Source organism: Zalophus californianus, chromosome 7, assembly GCF_009762305.2.
Source record: "Zalophus californianus isolate mZalCal1 chromosome 7, mZalCal1.pri.v2, whole genome shotgun sequence".
NCBI lineage: Eukaryota > Metazoa > Chordata > Mammalia > Carnivora > Otariidae > Zalophus > Zalophus californianus.
In genome coordinates, this window is record NC_045601.1 from 111,542,268 (window position 1) to 111,567,086 (window position 24,819).

The 24,819-nt window shown below is 53.8% G+C and overlaps 1 protein-coding gene across 1 annotated transcript in view; it reads right to left on the reverse strand.

Moving 5' to 3' along the window:
• GLP1R (glucagon like peptide 1 receptor) overlaps positions 1-24,819 on the reverse strand; it is a 32,485-nt gene that overhangs the window by 4,553 nt on the left and 3,113 nt on the right. Inside the window, exons 2-11 of the mRNA XM_027600863.2 lie at positions 19,890-19,986; positions 18,999-19,106; positions 11,084-11,202; positions 10,610-10,716; positions 7,224-7,377; positions 6,539-6,698; positions 2,083-2,143; positions 1,551-1,620; positions 1,340-1,428; positions 869-1,007 (exon numbers count right to left, since the gene is read on the reverse strand). Coding sequence (XP_027456664.2) covers positions 869-1,007; positions 1,340-1,428; positions 1,551-1,620; positions 2,083-2,143; positions 6,539-6,698; positions 7,224-7,377; positions 10,610-10,716; positions 11,084-11,202; positions 18,999-19,106; positions 19,890-19,986 — 1,104 coding nt within the window. The remainder of the gene's footprint in view (positions 1-868; positions 1,008-1,339; positions 1,429-1,550; positions 1,621-2,082; positions 2,144-6,538; positions 6,699-7,223; positions 7,378-10,609; positions 10,717-11,083; positions 11,203-18,998; positions 19,107-19,889; positions 19,987-24,819) is intronic.

Below are 24,819 nucleotides of genomic sequence, written 5' to 3' on the forward strand. Positions count from 1 at the left end.
ACAAGAGTCATGTCAGCAGGGAGGAAGCGGGAGGGAGGTGCCCTGCAGGGAGACCCTAAACTCCTTGGGGCTCCAGCTCCAACATCCACCTCCTCAGACTGGGCAGCCCAGGCAGGCCCAGAGCCGGAGTGGTAGGTTCCTTCTCCTTTCCTTTCTGGAGAAACAAGAAGACCCCTTGCTTAGATACTGCAGAAGCTCTTCTAGCGCCCTCTCCTTGAGGAGGTCTGACCCTAGAAAGTCCTCTGATCATGGGCCATCTTCCCCACCATGGCTCCGTCTGCTCACTCAGCATACTCAGTGCTCCAGAACTGTGATCTCTGTGTGTGTGTGTGCGCGTGCGCACATATGTGAAGTGCACGTGCATGGGCCTACATTCATGTGGCCCTCCCACAGGCCTCCTGAGGTGCTGGGACCAGGCTCTCATACATCTACACCCTTGGCCTCATCTAATACTAGTGGAGAGGATGAATTCTTGGCTTTGGAAACCATGTGACCAAGCACATTTTGTTTTCACATCTCCGAGCTTCAGTTTCTTCCTCTGTAAAATTGGGTGATCCTGCACAGCTCCTGGGATGCTGTGAGGATAAAAATGCACAATGTGTGCAAAGCCCCTGGCAGGGTGTCTGCCGCCGAGCAGCAGCCCAGTAGATGGCCACTGTGAAGCCAGGCTACCTCTGGGAAGGCTTCTTTCCCACGCGGGGGCTACTGGATGCTGATTCTAGCCCTAGCTCTGCTGCAGCCATGGAACCCTGGGCACAGCCCTCTTTCTCCCCAGGCCCCAGGGTGCCCATCTGTATGGTACAGGCTGGTCTCTGCCCCACTCCCACTCTGCGACTTGGCAAGTGAGGACCCCCGACCATGAGTTCACCTGGAAGGAGGTGAAGGAGAGCTCTGTGAACAGCTTGATGAAGCGCAGTGTCCCCCGGGCATGTTCATCCATCACAAAGGCAAAGATGACCTCGTGGGTCCCCAGAAGGGGAATGAGCGTCAGTGTGGATTTGGCAAGCCTGGGGGTGAGGTGAAGACATTGTTCTGGATCTCTCCCAGTGGACTCTTTTCCCCTTTCTGTGTCCCAACCCCACATCTAGGGGTGACAGCCCCTTCCCACCCCAAATACCATGGGCTGGGCTGCCTGGCAGGGGGGAAGTAGAGGTCAAGACCCCCAGAAGCCCAGGAGCTGCCCCAGGTCCAGGGCTAAGGACAAGGCTTAGGGTCCCAGGGTGGGCCAGGTGGGAGAAGAAGGTCATGTGGGGCTCCAAGCTCAGCACCCCAGGATCTCTCTGTCCCTTCTGGAAGCAAGGGCTGAGGGCGTCCAACAGAGCCAGCTCAGGCACATCACCTGCACTTGATGTCTGTCTTGCACATGAGATTGGCTTTGAGTTTGGACACCACAATGCAGATGACCCGGATAAAGATGAGGAAGTTCACCTGGGGGGCAGAGGGGAGAGGGTGGCTGGAGGTCCTCTCGAAACACCCATGGTCTCCAGGCCTTCCCGCAGCAACTCCGGGCCCACCAGAACAGCCAACCCTGCCCCCACACTATCACTCACCCCAATGGCAAAGAGAATGGGCAGCCGGATAATGAGCCAGTAATTCATGTTGGAGTTCCTGGTCCAGCAGCTGAAGAGGAAGGGAGACACACAAAGCCCCAGCTCACAGTGCAGGCCCAGGGGCACACAAACACGGCCACTATGAGCTACCCAACAACTAGTCCCACAGACGCATGCAGAGTCCTTCAAGACACACACACACACCCAGAGTCCTAAATACATGGTCACACAGAGAGATACACACAGCCCCTTCAGGAACCTACGAGCAGTCATGTGTGCCTAGCATCATATACAAAATAGCAGAAGCATTTCATGGTTATTACAGAAAAACCACTACAGACCCCATGGACCCAGCACTGTCTGTCATCACACAGTCCTGGGGAGGAGTAGGGAAGGGGGACTAGAAAACTAAATTGACAAATTAAGCTCCTGGTCCCTTGGTTTATCCTCCCAATGGGTCGTAGCGACGCACCCCAGGAGTCAAGGAATCCCATGAGGTCTGAGGATGGGGACCCAGGAGCAAGACACTCACCCCTCATCCTCATAGAGGTGCTTGACAATGCCCCAAGGGATAACAAACAGCAGGGGAACACCTGAGAGGAGAGAGGGACAGAGAGAGAGGGGAGAGGGGCTGGCAGGCCCGAGCCAGCACCAGGCACACCCAGAGGCCTCTCCTTCCCCAGGCCCCTCCCCTTGCCTTTACCACAAAACCACTTCCTAGCACGTGTGGAACCAGGCTGGTCTGGGAGCATGGGAGAGTGGAGGCAGCACCAACACTGACCCCCCCATCCCGCTCCCCGGACTCTTCCTCCGAGAGAGGATCCTACCACGTCTGGCTGTATCTGTCCTCTGCAGTCCCCTCCTCCCAGGCACACTGTTGGAGCTCACCCCCAAGTCCTGGCTGAGGCATGAGGATGCAGACACCCAGGTAACAGAGGGACCAGGCCATGGAGTGGGGAGAACATGCTGGATGAGGTGGGGACAGGCCAACCCTCTGCTGCCCTTCTCCCCCTGCCGCGGCCCACATGCCCATCTCGATCAACTCCTTCAGGCACCAGAAGCCCCGCCAGCCACCTGTGCCCAACCTGCACACACTGCAGGTGGCTGGGCAGAAGCCTGGAGGGGAGGTAGGGGCCCTGACTTTGATGCCAACAGCCCAACTAACCGCACAGTGGCCCACAGTCACAACAGCTCCACTCTACACTCGGCTGAGACTCAACAGGTGTGGCAGGCAGCCTCTAGAAAGGCCCCCAGTGGCCCCCACCTCCCGGTTTTCACACCGTGGTGTAGCCTATGCTGTGTCAGGATCGGTCTGTGTGACTGAAAATGTATACAGAAGTGACAGTATGTCACTTCTGAGATTAGGTTATCAAAGACTGTCTTAAAAGGTTATACAAGGCTTGCCTTGGGCTCTCTCTCTCTCAATCTGATCGCTTGCTCTGGGGGACACCATTTGCCAGGTCATAAGGGCGCTCAGACAGCCCATGGAGGCCCCTGTGGTGAGGAATGGAGGCCTCCAGCCAACAGGCAGCAAGATCTGCACTTCCTGACAGCCTTGCGAGTGAGTTTGCAAGGGATTCTCCAACCCCAGGGAAGACTTGGGTTGACAACAGCCCAGGGCGAAGGCTTAACTGCATCCCTGTTAGAGACTTTGAGCCAGAGGCATGCAGCTCAATTGAACCCAGATTCGCGCCCACAGAAACTTCAATAAGAATGGCTGCTTTCAGCAGCTAAGTTGTGGGGTCTTCTGTCCGCAGCAGTAGAGAACTCATTCTCCTGGTTTCCAGCTCCTTCAGGGGAGAGCCTCACTCAGCTTCAGTGCTTGGCTCGCCCTGAGGGCTCAATACGTTTGCCGACTTCAAATGGACTGCCCATCCTCACAACAGATGGAGATGAACCAGGAGCTCAGGAGGGCACAGGTGGGACTAGAACGCAGGGCTGCCCTCCCACGCCCATGCCAACCACCTTCAGTGGCTTTCTGCACCAACTCCCCACACCTGTCCCTAGGGGGTGCCTCTCTCAGGGAGGGAGATAGGTAAGAGTGTGCGTATCAAGGTGTATGGACACAGATGTGAGTGTGTGGTGGGGGGCTCCGTGCATATGCATGTGTGGCTTTAGGGGGGGTCTCCCCCAAGAGCACGTTTCCAGGGTGGAGCCCACTTCATAGCCTTTCCTGTCACCATGATCCATGTCCTCAAGAGCAGCTCCTGAGTAGCTGGTATGCCTAGAACTACAGTGCAGACAGGGGATGGAGGAAGACGAGCAGCTGACCAGCATTCTTCATTGGATGTCTTTCTCCTTGGCCACTTATTTTCACACAAGCCAGACCTCTGAGCATCCATGATGCTTTAGTAACAGGCCTTCATGAGACTGCACAAGGGACGGGTGGCTTCCAAAGGCCTCAGGACATAGCACAGAGCTTGCCACATAGAAGATACTCCGAGAGGATGGAAGGAAGGAATGAGTGGAGCAATATATCGATGAGAGAAGGGAAACTCTCCAGGCAAGAACCTGCCAATTCCCTGAGCCACGCACACCCATGGACACCTCCTTCTTGGGCATCCCCAGCCACCTGCGTCCTTTCTCCCTGAGACCCCACTCAAGGACTGGGGAGTTCACTCATGTTATCAACAAGACCCTGCGAACTTCATTCATTCATCAGCCTCTCCTTAACAAAGCCCTTTTAAAAATGCAGGCACGAGGGCTCTGCCACATGCAAACGTGACATACTTCCTGCTGGCTGCTTAGAAAGTCAACAAGACAGGCTGGAGAAAAAAAAAGCCCAAATTAAGTCACACAGAACTGGCCCTGAGAAGTAAGGATTCCCTTGTCCATCACTTGCCCCACCCCCGGCCCCGGCAGCCTCTTTGTGGTAGGTTATGGGGGTACCCTGCTGCTGGCAGATGGCTGTGGAAGCTGACGTGTCATTTGGGGACTCCCCAACTGTGTCAGAGTTTTCATTTTGATTCTTCTGCTCACATGTGAAGCTAAAAGTTGTTTCTAAGCACCCCAGCGTGGGCTAGGTCTCCTGGCCCCACAGCTGAGCTCTTTGTGGATCTGGCTGTCCTCTGTCCTTGCCCCTCTGTCTCTCTCTGTACCTCCCCATCCCAATTCCTCAAGATAAGGGTGTTCTCAGGGGGAAGGAGGGTCCCCCAGGCCTACCCCAGTGCCCCCACTGACCTTAAGCCCTGAGCCGCGGCATGGGGTGGTGGGAAAGGATGGGCACTCCTCCCCCATTTCCCATTCAGAAACCTCTAGGACGCCATGTGTCCCTACCAAGCCTCCACCAACCACCCCCGCTCCTCTGCACACATCACACTGTCCCTCTGATTGTTCCTGCCCTCGGGTCGCCATGGAGACAGGAACTAACCCTGCTGATGCTGTTTCCCAGAATGGACAGACACGATCCCCCACCCTAAGGACAGACTTCCCAGAGCTCCTCTCAAAGAGCTAACCCCACCCACCCTCAGTTAGCGGCAGGGCTCTCCAGCTGCCCCCTGCCTGGGTGACTGCCCTAGCCTGGGAGGGGAGGAAGGCAGAGCAGGGAGGGGTGGGGCCTGTGGGAGGAGGAGGGAAGGGTGGAAGCAGGGAGCGGGACACAGAGGCCAGGCCACCTGCCCACCTGCGCAGAGGCCTGAGCTTGCTCAGCTGGGCCTTCAGGGGACTACAGAGACAGCACAGGACAGAGAACTTTCCATGACGGGCAGCAGGGGCCCAGGGCCTGGGAGTCAGGAGGCCTGTTTCCAGTGCTTGCTCTGCCTATAAGGGTCTGCCCTCTCTGGGCCTTGGTGCCTTCAAGATACTGATGGCCCCCTTTAGAGGCCCCCTTCTACAGTGGGGCCATAGAGAGCCAAGTGAACGAGGGATAGCAGCAGAAAGGAATGTAGGGGGGGGACAGGGACAGGGAGGCTGAGAGGGCCAGACAACCTGTGCAGGCTTCCTGAGGAGGCGGACTGGATGGGGGACAGCCTTGCAAAGGCTCAGGGGCAGGAACCAGCATGAGAGGGGGACGTCATGTGGCCTTGACTGAGGCGGTAAGTCCCCGGAAGTCGGGGTGGCCTTGGTCAGAGCCTGAGGCCGCCGAAGGACGGAACGACTGTAGGGAATGAAGGAATGAATGGCAAGCCCAAGGTGGAGGGCAGGGTCCTGTGGTGGGGACAGGGACACAGGCAGTTTGGAAAGGTCCAGAGGGCAGGGTTCTCTGGCTCCGTCCCAGGGGGGCTCCTGTGGGCCCCTCCAGAGTAAGCACTGTTGCATCTGTTTTCCCTGTCGTGGGGTGGGGGCTGGGGGACTGCCGGTGGGGGGGGGGGTATCAGCCCCTGTTCTCATCAGAATCCCACGTGGCGAGAGGCAGAAGCACAACCAGAAATGTTCCAGCAAAAAAAAAGACACAATGGTTCTCTGCAAACTTTTTTGGCTAGAACATTTCCAGCTGGGCTCCAGGCACATCCGCGGTCCACCCTTTCCTCAGCGGGCTTCTGGCTGACCAGCCCTGCCCCGCCAGGCTCCTCTGAGCCCTCCTCTTCATCATCGGGTGACAGAGCCACAGCCCCTCAGCGCTCACCTCCAGACACCCTACCCTGAGGCCCAGGACTCTCCATTTCCCTCAGGGCCTGGGTATCAAGGACTGGGTGCGGGGTTCCATCCCTAGGGGTCTCAGAAGTAGAAGTATTTGAGGACAGTGCCGTGGCCGCCAATGGTGCGTGTGGTATACCTGGCCAGATAGGGGGGAGGCCTCTGCTTCCATTAAGTGGTTAGGGCTATGCAGGGATGGGAGGGTAACCACAGCACCCTGCAGAGAGTCCTATGCCCAGGAGAGAGTTATCCAGTGGGCCGGGCCTGTTGGCCCAGCAGTGTGTTCTGAGTCCCAAGCTGGCTTCCTGGGGGTAGGCTGAAGGCAGTAGTTCTGAGAGAGGTCAGGGTCTCCCACCTCCCAAGCCACAGGTTGGGGCAGAGGGGCGCGTGAGCCGAATGGCAGTGGGCCTTACCCCAGCCTATGCTCAGATAGAGCCTGAAGATGCGCTGCTCGGAGAAGACAGAGAAGGCCAACAGCGTGTACAGGTACACGCCCTCCACCAGGAGCCAGTAGTAATTGGCTGCCACGCAGTACTGCATGAGCAGGAACACCAGGCGGCAGCCCAGAGAATCCTGGGGGCAGAGGAAGGGTCCCCAGGGGACAACAGCTCTGCCCCCTGCCTCTCTTGACCCCCCTCCCCATCCTGCCCCAGCTGCTACCCTACCACCTTGAATGCAGGAGGAGAGAGCTAATGCTTTCTTGCCAGGGCCAGTGCCAAGACCTTGATCTGCTCTAGCTCACTGAATCACTATCGTGGGTGGGAGAAGCTAATATGATCCCCATTACAGGTGAGAAAACTGAGGCGCAGAGAACTTAAGTGACTTGCCCCAAACTCTACAGCTAGTAAGTAGCAGAGCTGGTAGTCAAGCCTGGGTCCGTTTCCAAAGTCCACTCCTTAGGGGCAGGGAGAGCGTCCACCTCCTTAGCCTGGGGGCTCCCCAGGGTGGACTGCCTCTCCCATCGGACTGGGGGCTCCCTGAGGACCAGGCGGAGCAGCTCTTGCCTTTTCTTTGTGCCAGGCCTTGGTGGGTGGGGAGAGGCTGGCCTTCACTGACTATGCATCCCTCTCCAGGCCCCTTCCTGAACACGTCACACACCTGGTAGGAGAGGAGCCCATCCCACTGGTGCTGCTGGGGGGCCGTGCTGTACATCCACTTGAGGACCGCGTCCCTGATGAAGACGGACAATGCTCGCAGGATGAAGGATGCGAACAGGTTCAGGTGGATGTAGTTCCGGGTACAGTACAGGTGTCTGTGGGAGAAAGCAGGACTCCTTTCTGGCAAGATGGCCAACGGGTCTGCTCCACAAGCCTCAGTTCTCAAGCTGATGGACCCCTCAGGCATGTTTCTGCCTCTGGGACTGTGTCTTTTCTTCCTCTGAAAATGCCCTTCTTCCTCACAACCCCCCAAATTCCCTGGGTCCAGTATGTAAGTCCTTTCAGGTGTGTGGTCACGGACACCGTCCATCCACACTATCCTTCCCTCTACGGCATCGGCTTTTCTGCAGAGTCATGTGTAAGCTAAGTGATTCCTGTATGAGGACCACTTTCCCCAGTGGAGACTTAGCTTTACTTCCTGAGGGAAGGACCTACCTCTCACATGCCTTGAGGTTGCCTTACAGAGGCAGACAAGCGTGAAGCACATGGTAGGAATTCAGAAAATATTAGACACAATTTCAATATCCTTTCAGGTAAAAACGCATAGCCAACTGCAAATACAAGGGCATTTCTGATAAGGGCTATCTACCCACACCGGGAGCAAACATCATTCTTAACTGAGAAATTTTATAAGCATTGCCTTCAAAATCAGGAAAATAAGGATTGCCTAGCCTTACAAAGCTATTTACCTATTCAACATCGTAGTACAGATCCTGGCCGCTGGAAGAGTGCAAGGGAAAAAATGAATAAGAAATGGACATAAAGGAACAAAATTGTCATTATTCATAGAGGCGAGAGTATCTTCATAGAGAATCCAAGATAATCTACACACAAATTATTAGAATTGATAGGAGAGTTCATCTAGCAATATTACTGATGTGTGCTTATATACAGCAGCAATAATTAAAAAGTAAATTCTAAAAATTCACTTATAATTTTTTTAATTGGCTACATGGAAAAAAGTCTAACAGAAGATGGGCAAGATCTCTACGGAGAATATAATAAAACTTGCTTAAAATTGCTAGAGAAGACAAAACCCCACATTCATGGATAGAAAGACTCACTATTTTGAAAGTGGCAATTCTTGCCACCGTAATTGATAAATTCAATATAGCTATACTAAAAATTCCAACAGGGTTGGTTTTTTGTTTTCCTGGAACTCTCAAAACATGTAAAGAACCAAGGGCTAAGAACACTCCAGACACTCCTAAAGAACCACAAAGTAAGGGCCTTTACTATAAGAGAACCGAGATTGTCAATGAATTTACAGTAGGTAAGGCCCCTTGGTATTGACAATTGGACAGATAAATAGACCAATGGGCAGGAATACAGATGACAGAAACCAACCCAGGCAAAGACAACTCTTGCTGCATGGCAGATTAAGCACCCTAAACCTAAGGGGGAGAGGATGAGCTATCATAAATGGTACTGAAGCAATTAACTCGACATATATATGGAAACAATAAAATTAAATCTCTTAATTTCACCATCGACAATAATAAATTTCAGGTGGATTAAAGAACCAGAATGAATGTGCAAAACTTATGACCCCAGCATAAATAAAGATTTCTTAAACAAGACCATAAAGGAATTTGGTCTTTGGGGAAAAAATTGATAGTTCTTTTTAATCAATTGGCAAAATCTATCTTTATCAATTAATAACATTTACTGATAAATTTTATCAGTAAAAATGAATACACTGATATGTTCCCTTTCATTAAAATTAAGGACTTCCATGTATAAAAGACACCATTAAGTGAGTGAAAAAATAAATCACAGATTAAGAGAGGATATACCCTGGATTAGGACCAAGAATATGTAATCAAAGGCCAAAATAATAAAGAAGAAGCCAAATGAACCAATTAAAAAGTAAGCAAAGGATGGGAATAAGTGATTCACAAAATGAAACATACACAAATGCTTAATCTCTCTAGGAATCTGGGCTATGCAAATTAAAGATACTTCACACACTTCAGATTAGCAACAATTAGGTGAAAATAGTAAATATTGGTGAGGATGTTAAGCAAAGGGAATTCTCATCTATTACTGGTAAGAGGGCAAACTGGTATGACCACTTTGGAGAGCAACTCCACCTAATAAATTAACAAAAGCACATGGTGTTCAGAGCAGGCAATTCTACTCAGAGGTATGTGCCCCTGGAGAAATGCACAAGGGGTCATAAGTAAGAATGTTTCTTGTAGCCAGGTTTGTAATTCAGAGAAGGAAAAAAAAAGGGAAACCTCAAGTACCCATTGAAGTGACAACAAATAAATTGTAACATGTTATACAACGGAGTGACAGTTAAAATAAATGAAACAGAACTACCTGTATCAACATAAATGAATCTCACAAAAACATGCCACGCCAAAAATAACATTGCGAAAGGAGATGTATAACATGCCATTAAAAATATGCAAGACCTGCAGCTACATATTTTTATAGATACTACAAATGTGGCAAAGTATAGAGATGCATGGAGATTATAAGTAGCCCCTTTGGGGGTTCCCTCTGGTTGGGGGTGGCGGGCAGTGGCAGGGAGGGCCCCCCAGGGCAGCGTGACTGTGCTGGGTATTGAGTGCATGAGTGCTCAGTATCAGCCACTGTATTTTCAGATCTCTGAAATACTTCATAATACAAGGGGGGAATATTCACTGAGTGAATGCATTTATTAAGCACTGACTGTGTGCCCAGCACTCACTGTGCCAGGTGCCATGGGGGCAGCAGGAGGAATGAAGCCTGTCCTGTTTTGCTGGCTGGTAGCCTGAGGTCCCTGCACTCAGAATCCCTCCCGACCTTGAACCCAGCTGTCCCTCCCACGCCCCCTCCCCACATCCACCCCCACCAAGTGCAGAGGGAGTGGAAAGAACATGGGCCTCTGGAAGGAATGTCTCGAGGTTAGACGTAGGAAGACCTTTTCCATGGCGCTGATAAGCTCCAAAGTGGGCAGAATCTTTAAATCCTTGAGATCTTATCTAAAATCATAAGGAATTCCTGCTTAAGCTTCGCATGCTCGCTAGAGAGGACGTCCCCTAATCCTACACCCACTACTACGGTTTGGGGATGTGTGCCTTGTGTATTTCATGTGTGGTATTTGTCTTTCTTTTCTGCAGTATTCTTGGCATGCTTTTACAGAGTAGAGATTAGACCAAGTATACAGTGTCTTATCCTGTGTTTTCAGCCTTGTATGTGGGGAGGGAACAGCCTCTCCAAAGATCTCTTAAGAGAAGAACCTGCAGCACTGTCACTCTAGTTTGGTGCTCCCTCATCTACTGGGGACAGAGCGGGGAGCTGGGATGAAGCAGCCCCTCCAGGACCCCCACTTCTTACCTGAAGCTCAGGAGGATGGCCGAGGCGATGACCAGAGCGGAGAAGGATAGTGTGTAGCCCACCGTGTAGATGATGGAAAAGGACAGGAGCTGTTCCTCTGGGGAGTGCTGTGTGCACATGAGGGATACCGTGCACATGAGGCAGCCCACGCCCTCCTCCCCCACATCCTTCCTTCCCCTTTCCCAGGGGACAGGGACAGAGGCGGAGCCCCGAGTCAGGCTGCACCGGGGACCCCAGAACTAAGAAGGAAAATAACCTATGGCCATGGTCCTTGGATGTCTAGGGCCTTGTCCGGAGGCCAGTGGGGCAAACACACATCACCTCTGCCCAGCAAGCATGGTGTGCAGAGCTCCCAGAGGCAGGGGCATAGACCAGATGGCCGCAGACCAGCCCACCAGATGCCCAGGGTCCCTGCTCCACTGATGCCGGGACCCTGCTACCCCTTGCTGCCTCAGAGCCCCGTCTTCAACTCACTCTCTCCCCTCGCTTGGACTCCTCGCACTCTGACAGGTTCCTCCAGGGTGAGCTGGAGTTCTCCTGGCGCAGCCACAGGCCCTCAGCTGTGCAGAATCGATACACACGGCCCTGCAGCACTGGGCGGAGAGACGCAGGGGCTGCGCCTTGGCCCGACGCCACAGGCCCCTCATTCCTCCCCATCCTGGGGGCCACTCCTGCTCCCCCAGGGCTGACCTTCAGGAGTTAGCAACACCTCTTACACACACACACACACACACACACACATACACACACACACTCACACACACACTCACACACTCAGGCCCTCCTCTCTTGCCATGTGCCCATGTGGCCCAGGACAGGAAAGGCAGTCACTAAGGGCCACCCAGCCCCACCTTCAGCCTTTCCTCTTGGCCACCCTGGGATGCAGTCTGATGAAGCCATGTTTTTGAGATGAGACAACTCTAGCCCATTTCCATGGCCTGCTTCTAGCCTCAAATCACACTGCTGACAAGGTCTGGCGCTCACCACCTGACAACTCCACAGACACCCACTGTGACTTCTGATTTTCAGGACTCAGGCCCTGCCTCCCTCCAACACTCCACAGACAGGACAGACCCTGGAACAGGTGGGTACAGAGCTCCTGAGAGGAAGGAAGAGACGCAGCCCTGCCCTCAGGGAGCCCAGTCTGAGGGGGAGACACAGCCCTGCCCTCAGGGAGCCCCAGTCTGAGGGGGAGACACAGCCCTGCCCTCAGGGAGCCCCAGTCTGAGGGGGAGACACAGCCCTGCCCTCAGGGAGCCCCAGTCTGAGGGGGAGACACAGTCCTGCCCTCAGGGAGCCCAGTCTGAGGGGGGAGACAACCGTGCCTCAGGGAGCCCCAGTCTGAGGGGGAGACACAGCCCTGCCTCAGGGAGCCCCAGTCTGAGGAGGAGACACAGCCCTGCCCTCAGGGAGCCCCAGTCTGAGGGGAGACACAGCCCTGCCTCAGGGAGCCCCAGTCTGAGGGGGAGACACAGTCCTGCCTTAGGGAGCCCCAGTCTGAGGGGAGACACAGCCCTGCCCTCAGGGAGCCCCAGTCTGAGAGGGAGACACAGTCCTGCCTTAGGGAGCCCCAGTCTGAGGGGAGACACAGCCCTGCCTTTAGGAAGTCCTAATCTGATGGAAATGACATAGTCTTATCCTCAAAGATGGCCTGATCTAAAGAGAATACAATGTTGATGATAGAGGCACAGCCCTTGGAGACCCTCCATTCAAAGGGGGAAGACCCAGCTCCTCCCTTCCATGGGGATGTTGGGGATACAGACTGCCGTTGGAGACCTCCTGGTCTGAGGGGAGGGAGAGATCCAGCCCCTGTCCTCAGAGAGCTCCCAGTCTGAAGGAGGAAGCACAGTTCCAGGCTTCAGGGAATGAAGATTCTCACAGAAAAGACAGTGCTCAGAAAGTAATAACATAAATGCAAACTAAGAGAGCTCAAACACAGGCCTAACAGAGCTGGGGGTAGGATGTTCTCTATGCCCATTTACATCAAGTCTGCCTTGCCCCACTATCCCCCTACCCAGGCAGGTGGGTGGCCTGGGGCCCCCGGTTCACTGTGAGGTCATGAGAGGGAATGAGGGGCTTACTTGTGTCTGGGAGGAAATGCCTCATTACCTCTCTGGAGGAGAATGTAAGTCTGACCCCAGGACCAGGAAACCAGGGTCAAAACAGGGTTAGGTTAGCCCAGGGAGATCAAATAGGGAAATGAGCCAGGATGAAATTTAAAAGATTTAAAAATTCTAAAGGACTAGAAGATTTTAAGGACCAGCTCTGGGATGAAGGTGCAGTGGGAGGGAGGGAGGGAGGGAGAGAGAATGGAGAAGCGTCGGAGGCCCTAGTCAGAAGTTTCCAGGTGGAGGGGTAGCAGTAAGAACTGTGTGTGGGAAGAGACTCATTCGCATGTGTGCATGACGGGAGCATGATGGGAGCATGACGGGAGCCCGGCAACCCCCGAAAGGGCCCAGCAGGCACGCAGCCATCTAGACCGGGGGTCTGTCTTACAGTTCACAAACCACCGGTCTGCCCACTGTGGGTATGTGTCAGACACCTGCAGGGCCTGTCAGTCAGACCCTCGTCCTTCCTTATCACCGACCCCCAGTCACCCAGTGCATCCTCCCTGTTCACTCTTCTCCTTTCTCCCACTCTTTCATAAACAAGCCCTGAACCAAGGCCCTCTTCAAGAGAAAGAGGTATCTGGAAATATGGTAGGGTAAATCACCTTGCAGCATCATTGCTTCTAGAAAAACCTGCATTCTAAGAGATTTTACCTGGAAGAGAAACAAAAACCTGAAAATCAAATGGCGGGACTTCCGGCAGTGAGAAGAGCCGAGTCCCAATGCCCCTCAAGTTTGTTTCTGAACAAAATCAGGCCAAGACAAAGGCAGAGAAGGGGAGGCAACTGGAAGGGCCCCTCTCAGGCCCCCAATGCCATTCTCATCTGCTGCATGGATGCCTGGAATTCTTCACCAGGGGCTGAATCTTCTGAAATGAGGCCAAGCCAGTCTTCAGTGGCGGGATAACCTCAGAGCAGTGATGGGGATCTGAGCTGACCCCATAGGGAGTGAGACTGATGTCAGAGCCCTCACTGACAGCCCATTCTGATGACAGCAAGGGCAGAGAGAGGAGGCAGAGGGTCCAGGGGAAGGGAGAGGACATGGCACTGGGGCACAAATCACCTAACTGCCCATTTATCTAGGCCTTAGCCCACAGCAGGGTGACCCTGATAATACCCTAATAATATCACAGCTAACACAGGTGCACCCACAATTGCTATTCCCTCCCCCACATGCCCCTTATACAGCCTCTCCGCAAGCTACACACTGACAATATCAGTTTCTTAACACCTGCTGCATGCCTGACATCTTTGAACATCACAACCACATTACAAGGAAGGCACAGTTAATCCCATTTTATGGATGAAGAAACTGAGCCTCTGAATGGCCAGGTGACTTGCCCAAGTTCATCCAGCCAGGAAGTAGCAGAGTCAGGGTCCGGACCCCCAGCTCTTTGCCTTCAGAGGTCAAAAGTTAGCAGCCAAACTCACTGCTAACAGTCAACAGTGGCCGTGTGCCATTTCTCTGCCCTTCTTCTGGGCTTGGGTTTGCTAACACTTCCAGCGTCCTCCCAGCTGACCCTCTGGTCAGTGTGGATCCCTGGCAGCGTGATCCCATAGGGGCCATTCTTGGGCCCTCTGTGCAGGGCCAGCTGGGAAGATGGGGAGGGGTACATGCCCAGATGTGTTACTGGCACCATGTCAAGGGATCACTGCATCCCTGAGAAGCTCAGGGAGCCCATGAGAGTGTGTCTGTCAATTATCCTTCATTAGCGGCCAGTATTAAAGGCCAGGGCTCATTCTTGGCCAGGCCTATGATCCCCAGATGCCCATCTTGGCTAGAGGCGGGGTGGGTCCGGGCCCAGCCCTGCTTATCAGCTCAGCTTTATCTGGCCCAGGAACCACTGGTAAATCACAGCCAGGGGCTTGGCTCTGGTTTTGTCAACACCAGGAGGCCACCGGCCGCATGCCAGGAGGCCCGGGGATATTTCATTAAGTCAGACCCTGGTGCTGGAAATAAAACCCCCAATTAAACACTTCCCCTCCCGGAAACTGCAGCGGCGTCTGTAATCAAGCTAACAGCCGCCCTTCCACGTGGATGCAGGCTCTCAGGGCTGTGGAGAGCTGCTCATGAATCCATTAGCTCCTGCACCCTGGCAACAGCAGCGGGGCTAGCAAGGCCTACTGGGCCCCAGCTGAAAGACCGGGAAGCTAAGATTTGCGGAGGGGAGTCCCAGGCCCTCCCCGCCGTGGTGGAATGAGGGTCAAAGGCAGGGCTGGAACTGAAGGCATCAGCTTGGGGTGGGGGGCAGGGGTAGTGCGTCAATCATGGCGCAGGACGAGGGCTCAGGTTCTGAACTACCCAGACCCAAGTTCAAATCCTGGTTCTGCCCTCCACCAGCCATGGGACCTCGGGAAGACCTTGCTGGGTCTCAGTTTCCTCATCTGTAAAATGGGAACCATAATGGCGTCCCAGGTCTGTGGTGTGAGGATTAGGAGGTAAAGCATGGGAAGTGCCTGGTGCATAGGAGGCCTTCAAGACACGGTCACATTGAAAGCCCTGCTGCCCCCCATCCCAATTTCTCCAGAAGGCACTCTCTCAGTGAGGTTGGGGCTGGAGCAGGGCACCACCTCAGCCACAACTCCTCCGGGGCCAAACTCCGCCCTGGTCTCCCTGGGGCAATGCCGGCCTGCCAGCCTACCCAGAAAGCTCCTGGGCTTGACAAGACTCAAGGGAGGCACCTGTCAGTTTCTGAGAATTGTGAGTTATAGGCCATTTTAAAAGCATTTTATGACTTTCCTATAATGAGAACTAAACTAACAAACAGGTACAGATCAGGAGGAGGTGCAGCTAATGAGACTGGAATGATTTGTAATGAGCAGATCAGCTGTTTGTGGGTAAACGAGGCTGCTGGATGGCCCTCAGGCGGCAATGGGCTCTCAGCAGCCACTCAAACCTTCTGGTTCACAAAGTCTTATTAACGCCAAGCATCTCCTTTGAATACGTTCCTTCCTTGACTCATCTGCTTCTGCCCTCTGGGATCCCAAATTCTGAATTAGAGGGCTCAGAAGTCAAGGGTTTGGCTGGTGTCCCATCCCTGGGATGTCGTGAGGCTCTGAGGCCCGAGGCCTGGCCCCATCTCCAGGGGATGCCCAGCTGTCCTCCCTTCGTGGAGGCCCTCTCCCCCCACTTCTCCATCTCCCTGTTCTTTCAGACCTGGTGCTGATGTCCCCTCTCTCTGGAAGCCTTCCTGATGCCACACCCCAGGCAAAAGAGGGGGCTCTGACCTCCCTCAGCACCACTTCCTGGGCCGCTGAGCTGACCTCTTCAGCCCCATGGTGAGGGGTCACCCCCTTCTCCTCAACGCACACACAAGCACACTCCTGAGGTCTCATTGGCACCCCTATCTCCTGACACAGACCTAACCCGAGTGTCTGGTCATTGTTTTAAGTTTAATTCTTTCTCTGGTCACACCTTCCTCTGCCTTGCCCTGCACCCCGGAAGACTGAACCCTGTGGACAGCATCACTTGGGCTCCCTGCCCTCTAGGGGTTTGGCCAGTGGGAGGAGCAAGTAAAAGGCAGGAGGGCCCCTCTGTGGCCACAGCCCTGCTGGGTGGCCTCTCCATCACCATGACCTCCAGCTGTCATGGAGGCCCCAGAGAGCCATGCCTGCTCCACTCAGGTCTAGGAATGCTAAAGCCTCCCCCTTTTACAGTCCTTGGTTGTTTTACACACCTTAGTGGCCCCTTAACCCTGCCCCATCTCGGTAAGTGGCCCCTCCATTAAATTCTCTTCAGATTCCCAGCTGGGTGTGTTTCCCGCCAGGACCCTGTCTATGACACCCTGTTCCTTCGCCCCATCCCTAACTCAGACTGTGAAATTTCTCCATAGGCCATTCCCCTGATCAGCCCAAGAAAGCTCCAGCACTGCCCCCTTCCTGCTTCCACATGCCCTGGTGGGGGTCAGGGAAGCCCCTGGGGCCAGCCGCTGCCAAGGGGGCCAGCAGGACAAGCAAGAGACAGCAATTATGCTGTGGGAGCCCACGGTGGGTGGCTCTGCTGGGCCCTAACTCAGGGAGAGGAGAGAGAAAGGCAGAGTCAGTGATCCTGAGTGTCAGAAGGGAGAGTGAATTAGCTCGGTGAGTCGGGGTGGGGGGAGAGTGGAGCCCGGCAGGGGGCCTGTGCATTGGCCAGTATCTTCATGGAGAAAGCAATAAAACTGTGTTCACTCATAAACGGGCACCACCAGGACCTATTTCCTGCTCAAATAAAATTAAAGGTGATGGATGGAGCCACAAGGGGCAGGCAGAGCTGGGGGCAGCTTAGTGCTGAGTGATGGGCCCTGTCCGGGGCCTGGCTCCCTGGGGTCTAGAGGCCCAGCCCAGGCTGGCCAAGCAGCCAGTCCCAAAACTCTGGGAGGCAGGGAAAGCCTGTGGATTTGGGGAGGTGGGGCAGATAAGTAGGGTGGCTGGAAAAAATCAACAGCAACTGTTTTTCAAGAACCTGCAATCCTCCTAATACCCTTATCACCTGGCTTTATGCCGTCGCCCAGGTGAGCGAGCGGAGGCACAAAGAGGCCCGGGCATCTGCTGAGGCTCGCAAAGCTGCTCAGAGCACCGGCAAGCAGAACCATTAGATTGTGGGACTCAACTTTTTCATTTGTAGGGAGAGAGCAGGCAGCTCCCTGCTCTCCCCTGGAGCGTGCCCAGCCAGCAGACCCAGGCCACTCCCCAGTCTTCATGCGCAGAGCCACACAACACAGGAACATACACATATGCACACCCATGTGCGTGCATGTACACTCAAGGGAGGCTCATGCAGCAATTTCACACATTCCGAACCAGACTCTGGAATGGATTCCTGGGTCTCCTACTCTGTAGCTTGTGAGCTTGGAAAAGGCACTTGGTATCTCTGTGCCTCAGTTTGCCCCTCTGTAAAATGAGAGCATAATCAGAGTCCTTGCTCATGGGATTATTGTGAGGAGTAAGTGAGTGTAGGGATGTAAAGTGCTTACAACAGGCCAGAGAAGTGCTGTGGGAGGGGCCACTGATCTGCTCTGCATCTTACTAGGTGGGTGCCTCTCTCCAAGCCCAGGCTCTCCCTTGAGCACCTTGGGGGGAGGTGGGTATACTGGGAAGACTGGGAAGGAAAGAGCCTCCTTAGCACCCCTGCTTGAGCTTCATCTGACCTCAGTCCTTTGTTTTGAGGGGAAGTCCACGTCAGACCTTGCCAGGGGCCCTGATGTTCCACTAAAGGGCCACATCTTCCAGGAAGACTGCTGGTTTCCCACATTGTGACCGCATTCTCACACTTGCTTCTGGGCCAGCTTCTGCTTGAAGGCCCCTTCAAGGCACAGGGGTTAAAAGCATAGTCTGGGTTCAAATCCTGACTCTACCATTCACCACATCATCTGAAGCACGTGGTTTATGCTTTTTGGGGCCTCAATTGCCTCATCTGTACAACAAGCATAACCATGGGGTAGTTGTAAAGAGTAAATGAATACCCTGCTTTTAGGGTAAGACTTGGCACATAGTAGGTAGTCAATAAATATTAGCTATTATTATTATTATTATTATTATTATTATTATGAGGGTGTCTTTTCTCCTTTACTGAGACTATGAGCTCCTTGAGGCAAGGATGCTTGTCTTGTGTTAAACTCTCTGGTGTCCGGGACATTTGGGTAGCAGTGGGGGTATACTGACTACCCCTCCAGTCAGAGCCCCACCTGCAGCCTCCTTAGGTCCCTGCATCCCAACGACATACCTTTCCCAGTGCAGGGTGTCCCTTGCAGGCAGGAGTGAGCTAAGGAGGCAAGCCCACTGGGGAGAGACAACCCCACCAATGTCCTGATCTCTCATCCCATCTGTATTCATCTGAGCAGTGAACCTCTGAGGGGTCAGGAGGCGGCTGGGTACCATGACAAGGTAGGGGGCACCTACAAACACACACACATACATATACACACACACATACCCACATACGTACATACACACACACACATACCCAGAGACATCATTGCTCTGGGTAACCCCCCAACCCTAGTAGCTGTTCCCACTTGGCTCCTTTCCTGACCACTGGATGGAGGGGGCTTACATGTCTCTCTTAAGCCAAACCCCACGCTCTAACCCTCCCCTCCCACGCCAGCACAGGCCCTAGCCTAGATTATACTTGATGCTCCCTACTGCCCCCTCCCGGGGAAAGACCCGCAGACAGACACCCATTAGAAGGCCTAAAGACCTTCTGGGGCAGGGAGGGCTGAGTCTGGGCAGAAAGGCAGCCACGCTCCCATGCTACCCCCACCCCCAGCCTCCTGGACACAGGGGGAAGGAGAGAGGACTCACCACTGCTAGCCCAGGGCAGGTACCAGGGGCAGCTGACATTCACGAAGGAGCCCGGCAGCCCGTCTGGCCAGCAGGCGTACTCGTCGAAGGTCCGATTGCAAAACAGGCCTGGGCGCGGGAGGAGGAGTCTCTGAGTCCCCGCCAGGCCTGGTAGCGGCACTTCCCCCCCACTCCCACCATGGAGGCTGGCAGGGCCGAAACCTGTGCCCTGCTAAGCTCAGCTGAGCATTTACCATATGCCAAGCACTCTTCCCACCCGGCAGGTATCGTGCAAGGGGACTCAGGCCCTTAGCAGCTGTGGAACTTTGAGCAAGTTACTTAATGTCTATTTTCTCATCTGTAAAATGGGGTTGATCCCGAGCGCACAGGGCCTTTTGGGGACAAACTGTATGTTACGTGGATACCCGTGCATGGTATGTAAGTGCTCAATAAACAATCCCTATAGGCCTATTCTTAAAGTATCCGTCTCAGATGAGGGGGAAATGGAGCTCATGAGGCTGGAATAACCTCCCTGTGGTCACGGCGCCATGATCACAGGGTCAGGATTTGAACCTAGGCCTATCTGGATCCAGTCCTCTGCCCTTTAGCACACCCCATAAAGACCTCTGAAACAATTATTCCTATAAATATGTTGGTTGAGCCTCCAGCCCTCCCTCCCCACCCCCCACCCCTGCACAGGCCAGGAAGTGGGAAGGAAGGCAAAGAATGGAAAGGCCAGGTCCCCACTCTTGAGAGGCTCAAGGAGGAATAAGATGGCTCCCCAAGGCCTAGGGCAGATGTGGCATCCCAGAGAGGCAAGCGATACCCAACCATGGCTTGCGGGGTGGGGGGTGAGGTGGGGCTTCAAAGTCTCCTGGGAACTGGTTGGTTGAGGGCCCCACCTGGCCTCACCTGTGGCTGGGGGTGGAGCCTCGGTCAGGAAGCGCTGACACTGGTGTCGGTATTCTCGCCATTTCTGCACTGTCTCCGACAGGGACACAGGGGCACCCTGTGGGGGGAGGGGAGAAACGGAAGCCCCTTGGGTCCAGCCAACCTCTCTTTTACCCCCTGCCCCCACACACTTGCCATCTCCAGGGGACCTTAGAACCCCAACCCCCCCAGGCACTGGCTATGTCTGAGAGGGAAGAAGGGCAAGTCACTGCCACAGGGGGGCTCCAGGTGGGTGTTTTTACATCTTTATCACTCCCGACAGACAGGTGCATGGCTTGATTTATAAGTGGCCAGCAACTGTCTACAGAAATGATGCTTTTGGGAAGGGAGTGAGTGAAGGGGGAGGGGAGGGTGTCTCATTCATGGTCTCCTCTCACCTCACCTAGAAGGCAGAGTTCCTGAGGGCCCAACACTTCATGACTGCCACGGACTCCTTTCCCAGTGCTCAGTCAACCTGCCCGCAAGGTTCCTGCACTTTCAACCATTCTAGAAGAGGACATGCAGGCCCAGAGTGGGAGAGGGACTCAGTTGAAGTCACACAGCACCCCAAGGAGCAGAGCTAAGGCTAGGACTCTGAGTCCCCCAGAACAAGGACCATGATGAAGTATTGGAGGGCATGTGGTGTGGTGGGATTTAATGCTATGGAGCCTGGTAATGCTACATCATTAACATCTCTCCTGAAACATGCAATGGTTATCTGGGAGGCCAGTAGGACCCCCCCCCCCCCACATTGTCCCTTTCTAATGTAACAAGAGAGATCAAATATTCAGCTCAGCTTCTACCAAATGAAGAAGTCCTGAGGACTTGGGGTCAGGAAAGTTCCAGAACAGGGAGATCAGGCTTGGACCTGGATGGGCCCCTTTCTGTGAGTAAGGAGATATGAACCACAATTTTTAGATAAGGTAGACACAACAGGCTTTTTAGCACAGAGACCCAAGCAGACCCACCCACATGAGAAATGACCCGTCTGAGCATTTTTATTCACTTCTTTTAGATATGTCTTGGCATGGTGTTTCTTTTTTCTTTGTATTTTTTCTTGAACAGGCTTAAGATTATAAATACTCCTCATTTGGAGGCTGCAGATGCTGAAATGACCAGGGAGCCCCTTGTATAAAATTTAGGGCTTATACATAATTTAAAACAAAATTTCACTTTTTGAAATCACAAAAATATACACAGGTGCTGAAATCAAAATAGCTTCTTTTTAGAAGCTTGCACCCTTGACTTGTTGATGGTGCCCTAAACATATGCTGGATCTGGTTTTGGGTAATCCTGCCCCAGTTTAAGCTGAGTCACAGTTTATAGGGCACCTCCCATAAAGACACAGGTTGTCCTGTGCTCATCCCTGTCCACATAGGAAGCGTCTGGAAGGGGACCAAGCTTGGTAGCTTGGTAGAGCCCCAGCCATGTTCTGAGTTAGGGTGCTGAGGCCACAGGTGATGCCACCTGAAGGAGCTCTTCTGAGGGCAAAGGTCAAGTGATTTGTTTTAAAAAACAAACAAATAAAAGAACAAGGAGTAAAACACAACAGTACTGAAGGCAGTGTCCTGATTTTAGCTACATCTGAAGGGTCAGCAGAATTTTCACTAGGGCCAGTTGGATCAACCCCACTCCCCACCCTGTTTCCTTCTACCCCCACCCCCGTCCCCCAGTGCAGCAGCTGGTGGTAAAGGGGAAGAAAGACTAGAGAGAAATCCTCCTCGATCTCCCTTTCTAGAAGGAAAGCAGTAGGGAAGCAAGGTCATGGTCACAGCTGGGAAATAGGGCAGGTGTGTCTGGGGCAGGGCATGGGTAAAAGGAAGCCGATGGAAACTGGAAATCTCAGAGTGTGGATAGGAATGAGGTTAAAGGCTAAGGACAGCACCATGATGGCCAACATGGCCACAAACACTCCAGGGAGGTTCAAGACAGAGGCAGCCCTGTCACTGCTCTGAGCAGAGCTTCTAATATAAAACTATCTTCAAACTAGGACTCCCTGAGGGTAAGGCTATATCTCCCCGCTCAGACTGGGGCTCTCTGAGGCACGGCTGTCCCTCCCCTCAAACTGGGGTTCCCTGAGCTCAGGGCTGTGTCTCCCCCTCAGACTGTGTCCCCCCGCTCAGACTGGAGTTCCCTGAGGGCAGGACTGTGTCCCCCCTCTCAGACTGGGGCTCCCTGAGGGCAGGGCTGTGTCTCCCCCTCAGACTGGGGCTCCCTGAGGGCAGGGCTGTGTCTCCCCCTCAGACTGGGCCTCCCTGAGGGCAGGACTGTGTCTCTCCTCAGACTGGGGCTCCCTGAGGGCAGGGAATATTTCTACCCTGAGATAGAGAGCTTCCTAACAATCTGCGTCCTCTCCCTTCTTCCCACACCAGCTCAGGGTCTCCACAAACTCCTCACTGCACACCCCCCTCCCCACCCCGGTACCTATAGCACAAACTACCAGAACCTCTGGCCTCTCCCCCATCTGGTGTTTATGGAAGCCATATTGTGCCAGGCTTTGGGAGGTGGTGAGGATGAAGGAGGTGGGGAACACAAAGAGGAAAGACAGAGCCCTGGCCTGAAAGAGTCCCCAGGCTACTTGGGGGTGGGTGGGGTCAAGGGCTTATTAGCCGGACGTGACAGAGAAAGCAGGAGTGAAAGCGCTGGGGTGGTTGGGGCCAGGCTCAGTTTAGACTCAGCCCTGGGGGACTCTGGAGACTGTGAGCTGGGGGAGAGACTGGGTTAGCAAGAGTGGAGGGTGGGCATTTCAGCACCATGTCCCAGCAGGGATGAAGATGCAGAGGTGGGGACGCTGATGCTCCTGTCAGCAAAGAAGGCTTAGGACTGGTGTTCCGGAGGAATTTCTGGGCCGGGGAGAGAGCATTGGCCAGGACTGGGGTAGATATGAGGCTCTGGTCTGGGACAAGGCTGGTGACCACCAGTAAGCAGGGCCCAAGTGCTCAGGTAAACGCAGTAACACAGTGCAGGGTGAGCCGCCCTGCCTTTGGGCTCAGATCCAGGCCCAACCCTAACTCCCCCACAAATTAAGTTTGTTACCTTGTGTAAGAGTTTTAACTTCTAGCCTCAGCTTACACATGTGCAAAATGGGAATAATAATAGTCTCTACTTATCCCCTCCCCCAGGATTGTTGTGAGAATTTAGTGAGTTAATGCTTAGAAGGGCCCCTGGCACATGGAAAATGTGCAGCCAGTGCAGCCCTTCCCAGGACTTCTGCTGTTCACAGGACGGAGTGGACAGGGCAGCCTGGCCTCCTGGGGGTCTGGGCGCTACTCTTCCCTCACTTCCAGGATCAAACTCCCAGGAGGAAACAAACATATTTTCATGCCAAGGACCGATCATCCTGTTCAGTGTGTGGCAGCTTCCAGCAGCAAACCCACATGGGGATACTCAGGACTCCATGCCCGTGGTCAGGGAGCTGTGAGGAGGGGCAGGCCCCATCCACCGGCCCCCAGCCCCATTTCACCCTCCTATGGCATGAGTCCCTGCTCCAAGCCTGCTGAGGTGGAGCTGCCAGTGCTGGTGATGGGAAGGTCACAGTGGTGGAGACAGAAGGGTTGGCCCAGAGAAGAGGGCAGCAGTGGAGGCTACGGGGCTGGGTGAGGGCAGGTTGGAAGGTTTTAGAATCGGGACTTGCCAGGGTTTGTGAGATCTCCCTGAAGGGGATGAGGGGATAAAATAGAGACGATGCCCAGGTGGAGATTATAATAAGGAGGGGCACCTCTCAGATTCAGGCGTTTCAGGAGGAAGCAGGAGGTGAGAAAGAGGATGCCAGGAGGGAGTGGTGTGCTGGAGAGAGCACTGGACGGAGAGCCACAAGTCCTGGATTTAAAATCCCAGCTCTGGCGGTTAATGTGGGATTGATAGGATGCACTTTAATCCTTTGGGGCCTCGGTTTCCTCATCTGTAAAATGGGCACATGACTCTTCCCAAAGAGTTACTGTACAGATCCAGCAACATAAAGCAGGTGAACATCTTGAAGAATTATCCAGCCCTGTACCGGTGGGCAGTGTTAGAAGGAAGAGCAGACAGGGAAGGATGCCGATGCAGTGGATGCTCTCGAGGTGACGGGCTTTCCAGTACCCCAGGAAGGCGCTCCGTCTCCAAAGACTGGCTGCCAACCTGAAAAACTCCTCCTGCAGTTTTATTTCTCAGTGTGCATAAGTTCTTTCCTTTTCTGGGAACCTTTTTGATTGAGGGAAGGAGCAACAAGACCTTGGCCTCTCTGGGCCACCGAGGTGGGAAAAATGGGAGAGGGCCCCAAAGAAGAGAGATCCAGAGACAACTCTGGGCCCTCCCAACTGATGCGGCCCCTATTTTCCCCAGCAGCTCCTCCCCAGACCCCCAGCCTCCTTCCTCTCTGCCCCTCTCCCAGAGCCCAAACCATCACCCTGGCCCCTGTGCCCAGGAAGGGCCGGGCTGCCAGACCCCTGGCTCTTTGACCTCATTATTTTTTTCTTAAGGGCTCCAGAGATGTGAGCAGAGGGCAGGGAAAGGAAAACTGACGCACGGTGCCGTATGCTCGGGGACCCTCACATGGATATACTGTCATACACATTATCCCACACACCGCTGAGCACATGCTTACATACTGAGACATGACACTCCCCCCCCCCACAGACTGTCAGGTATGCACTCATGCTGAGACATTGCCCCGACACGCGCACACACACACACTCCTTGACTGACATATACTCAGCTCACACCGTCACACACATGTACACAGAGAAACACACATTCTGTCATATGCATGCTCTCTCTCACCTACATGCTAGCACATACTGGCAGACACCCATTCACACACAAATCTCTCTCTCTCTCTCTCTCTCTCACACACACACACACACACACACACACACACAGAGACCTTCCCATAGACACAGTATCACACATGGTGTTGCAAACACATATACAC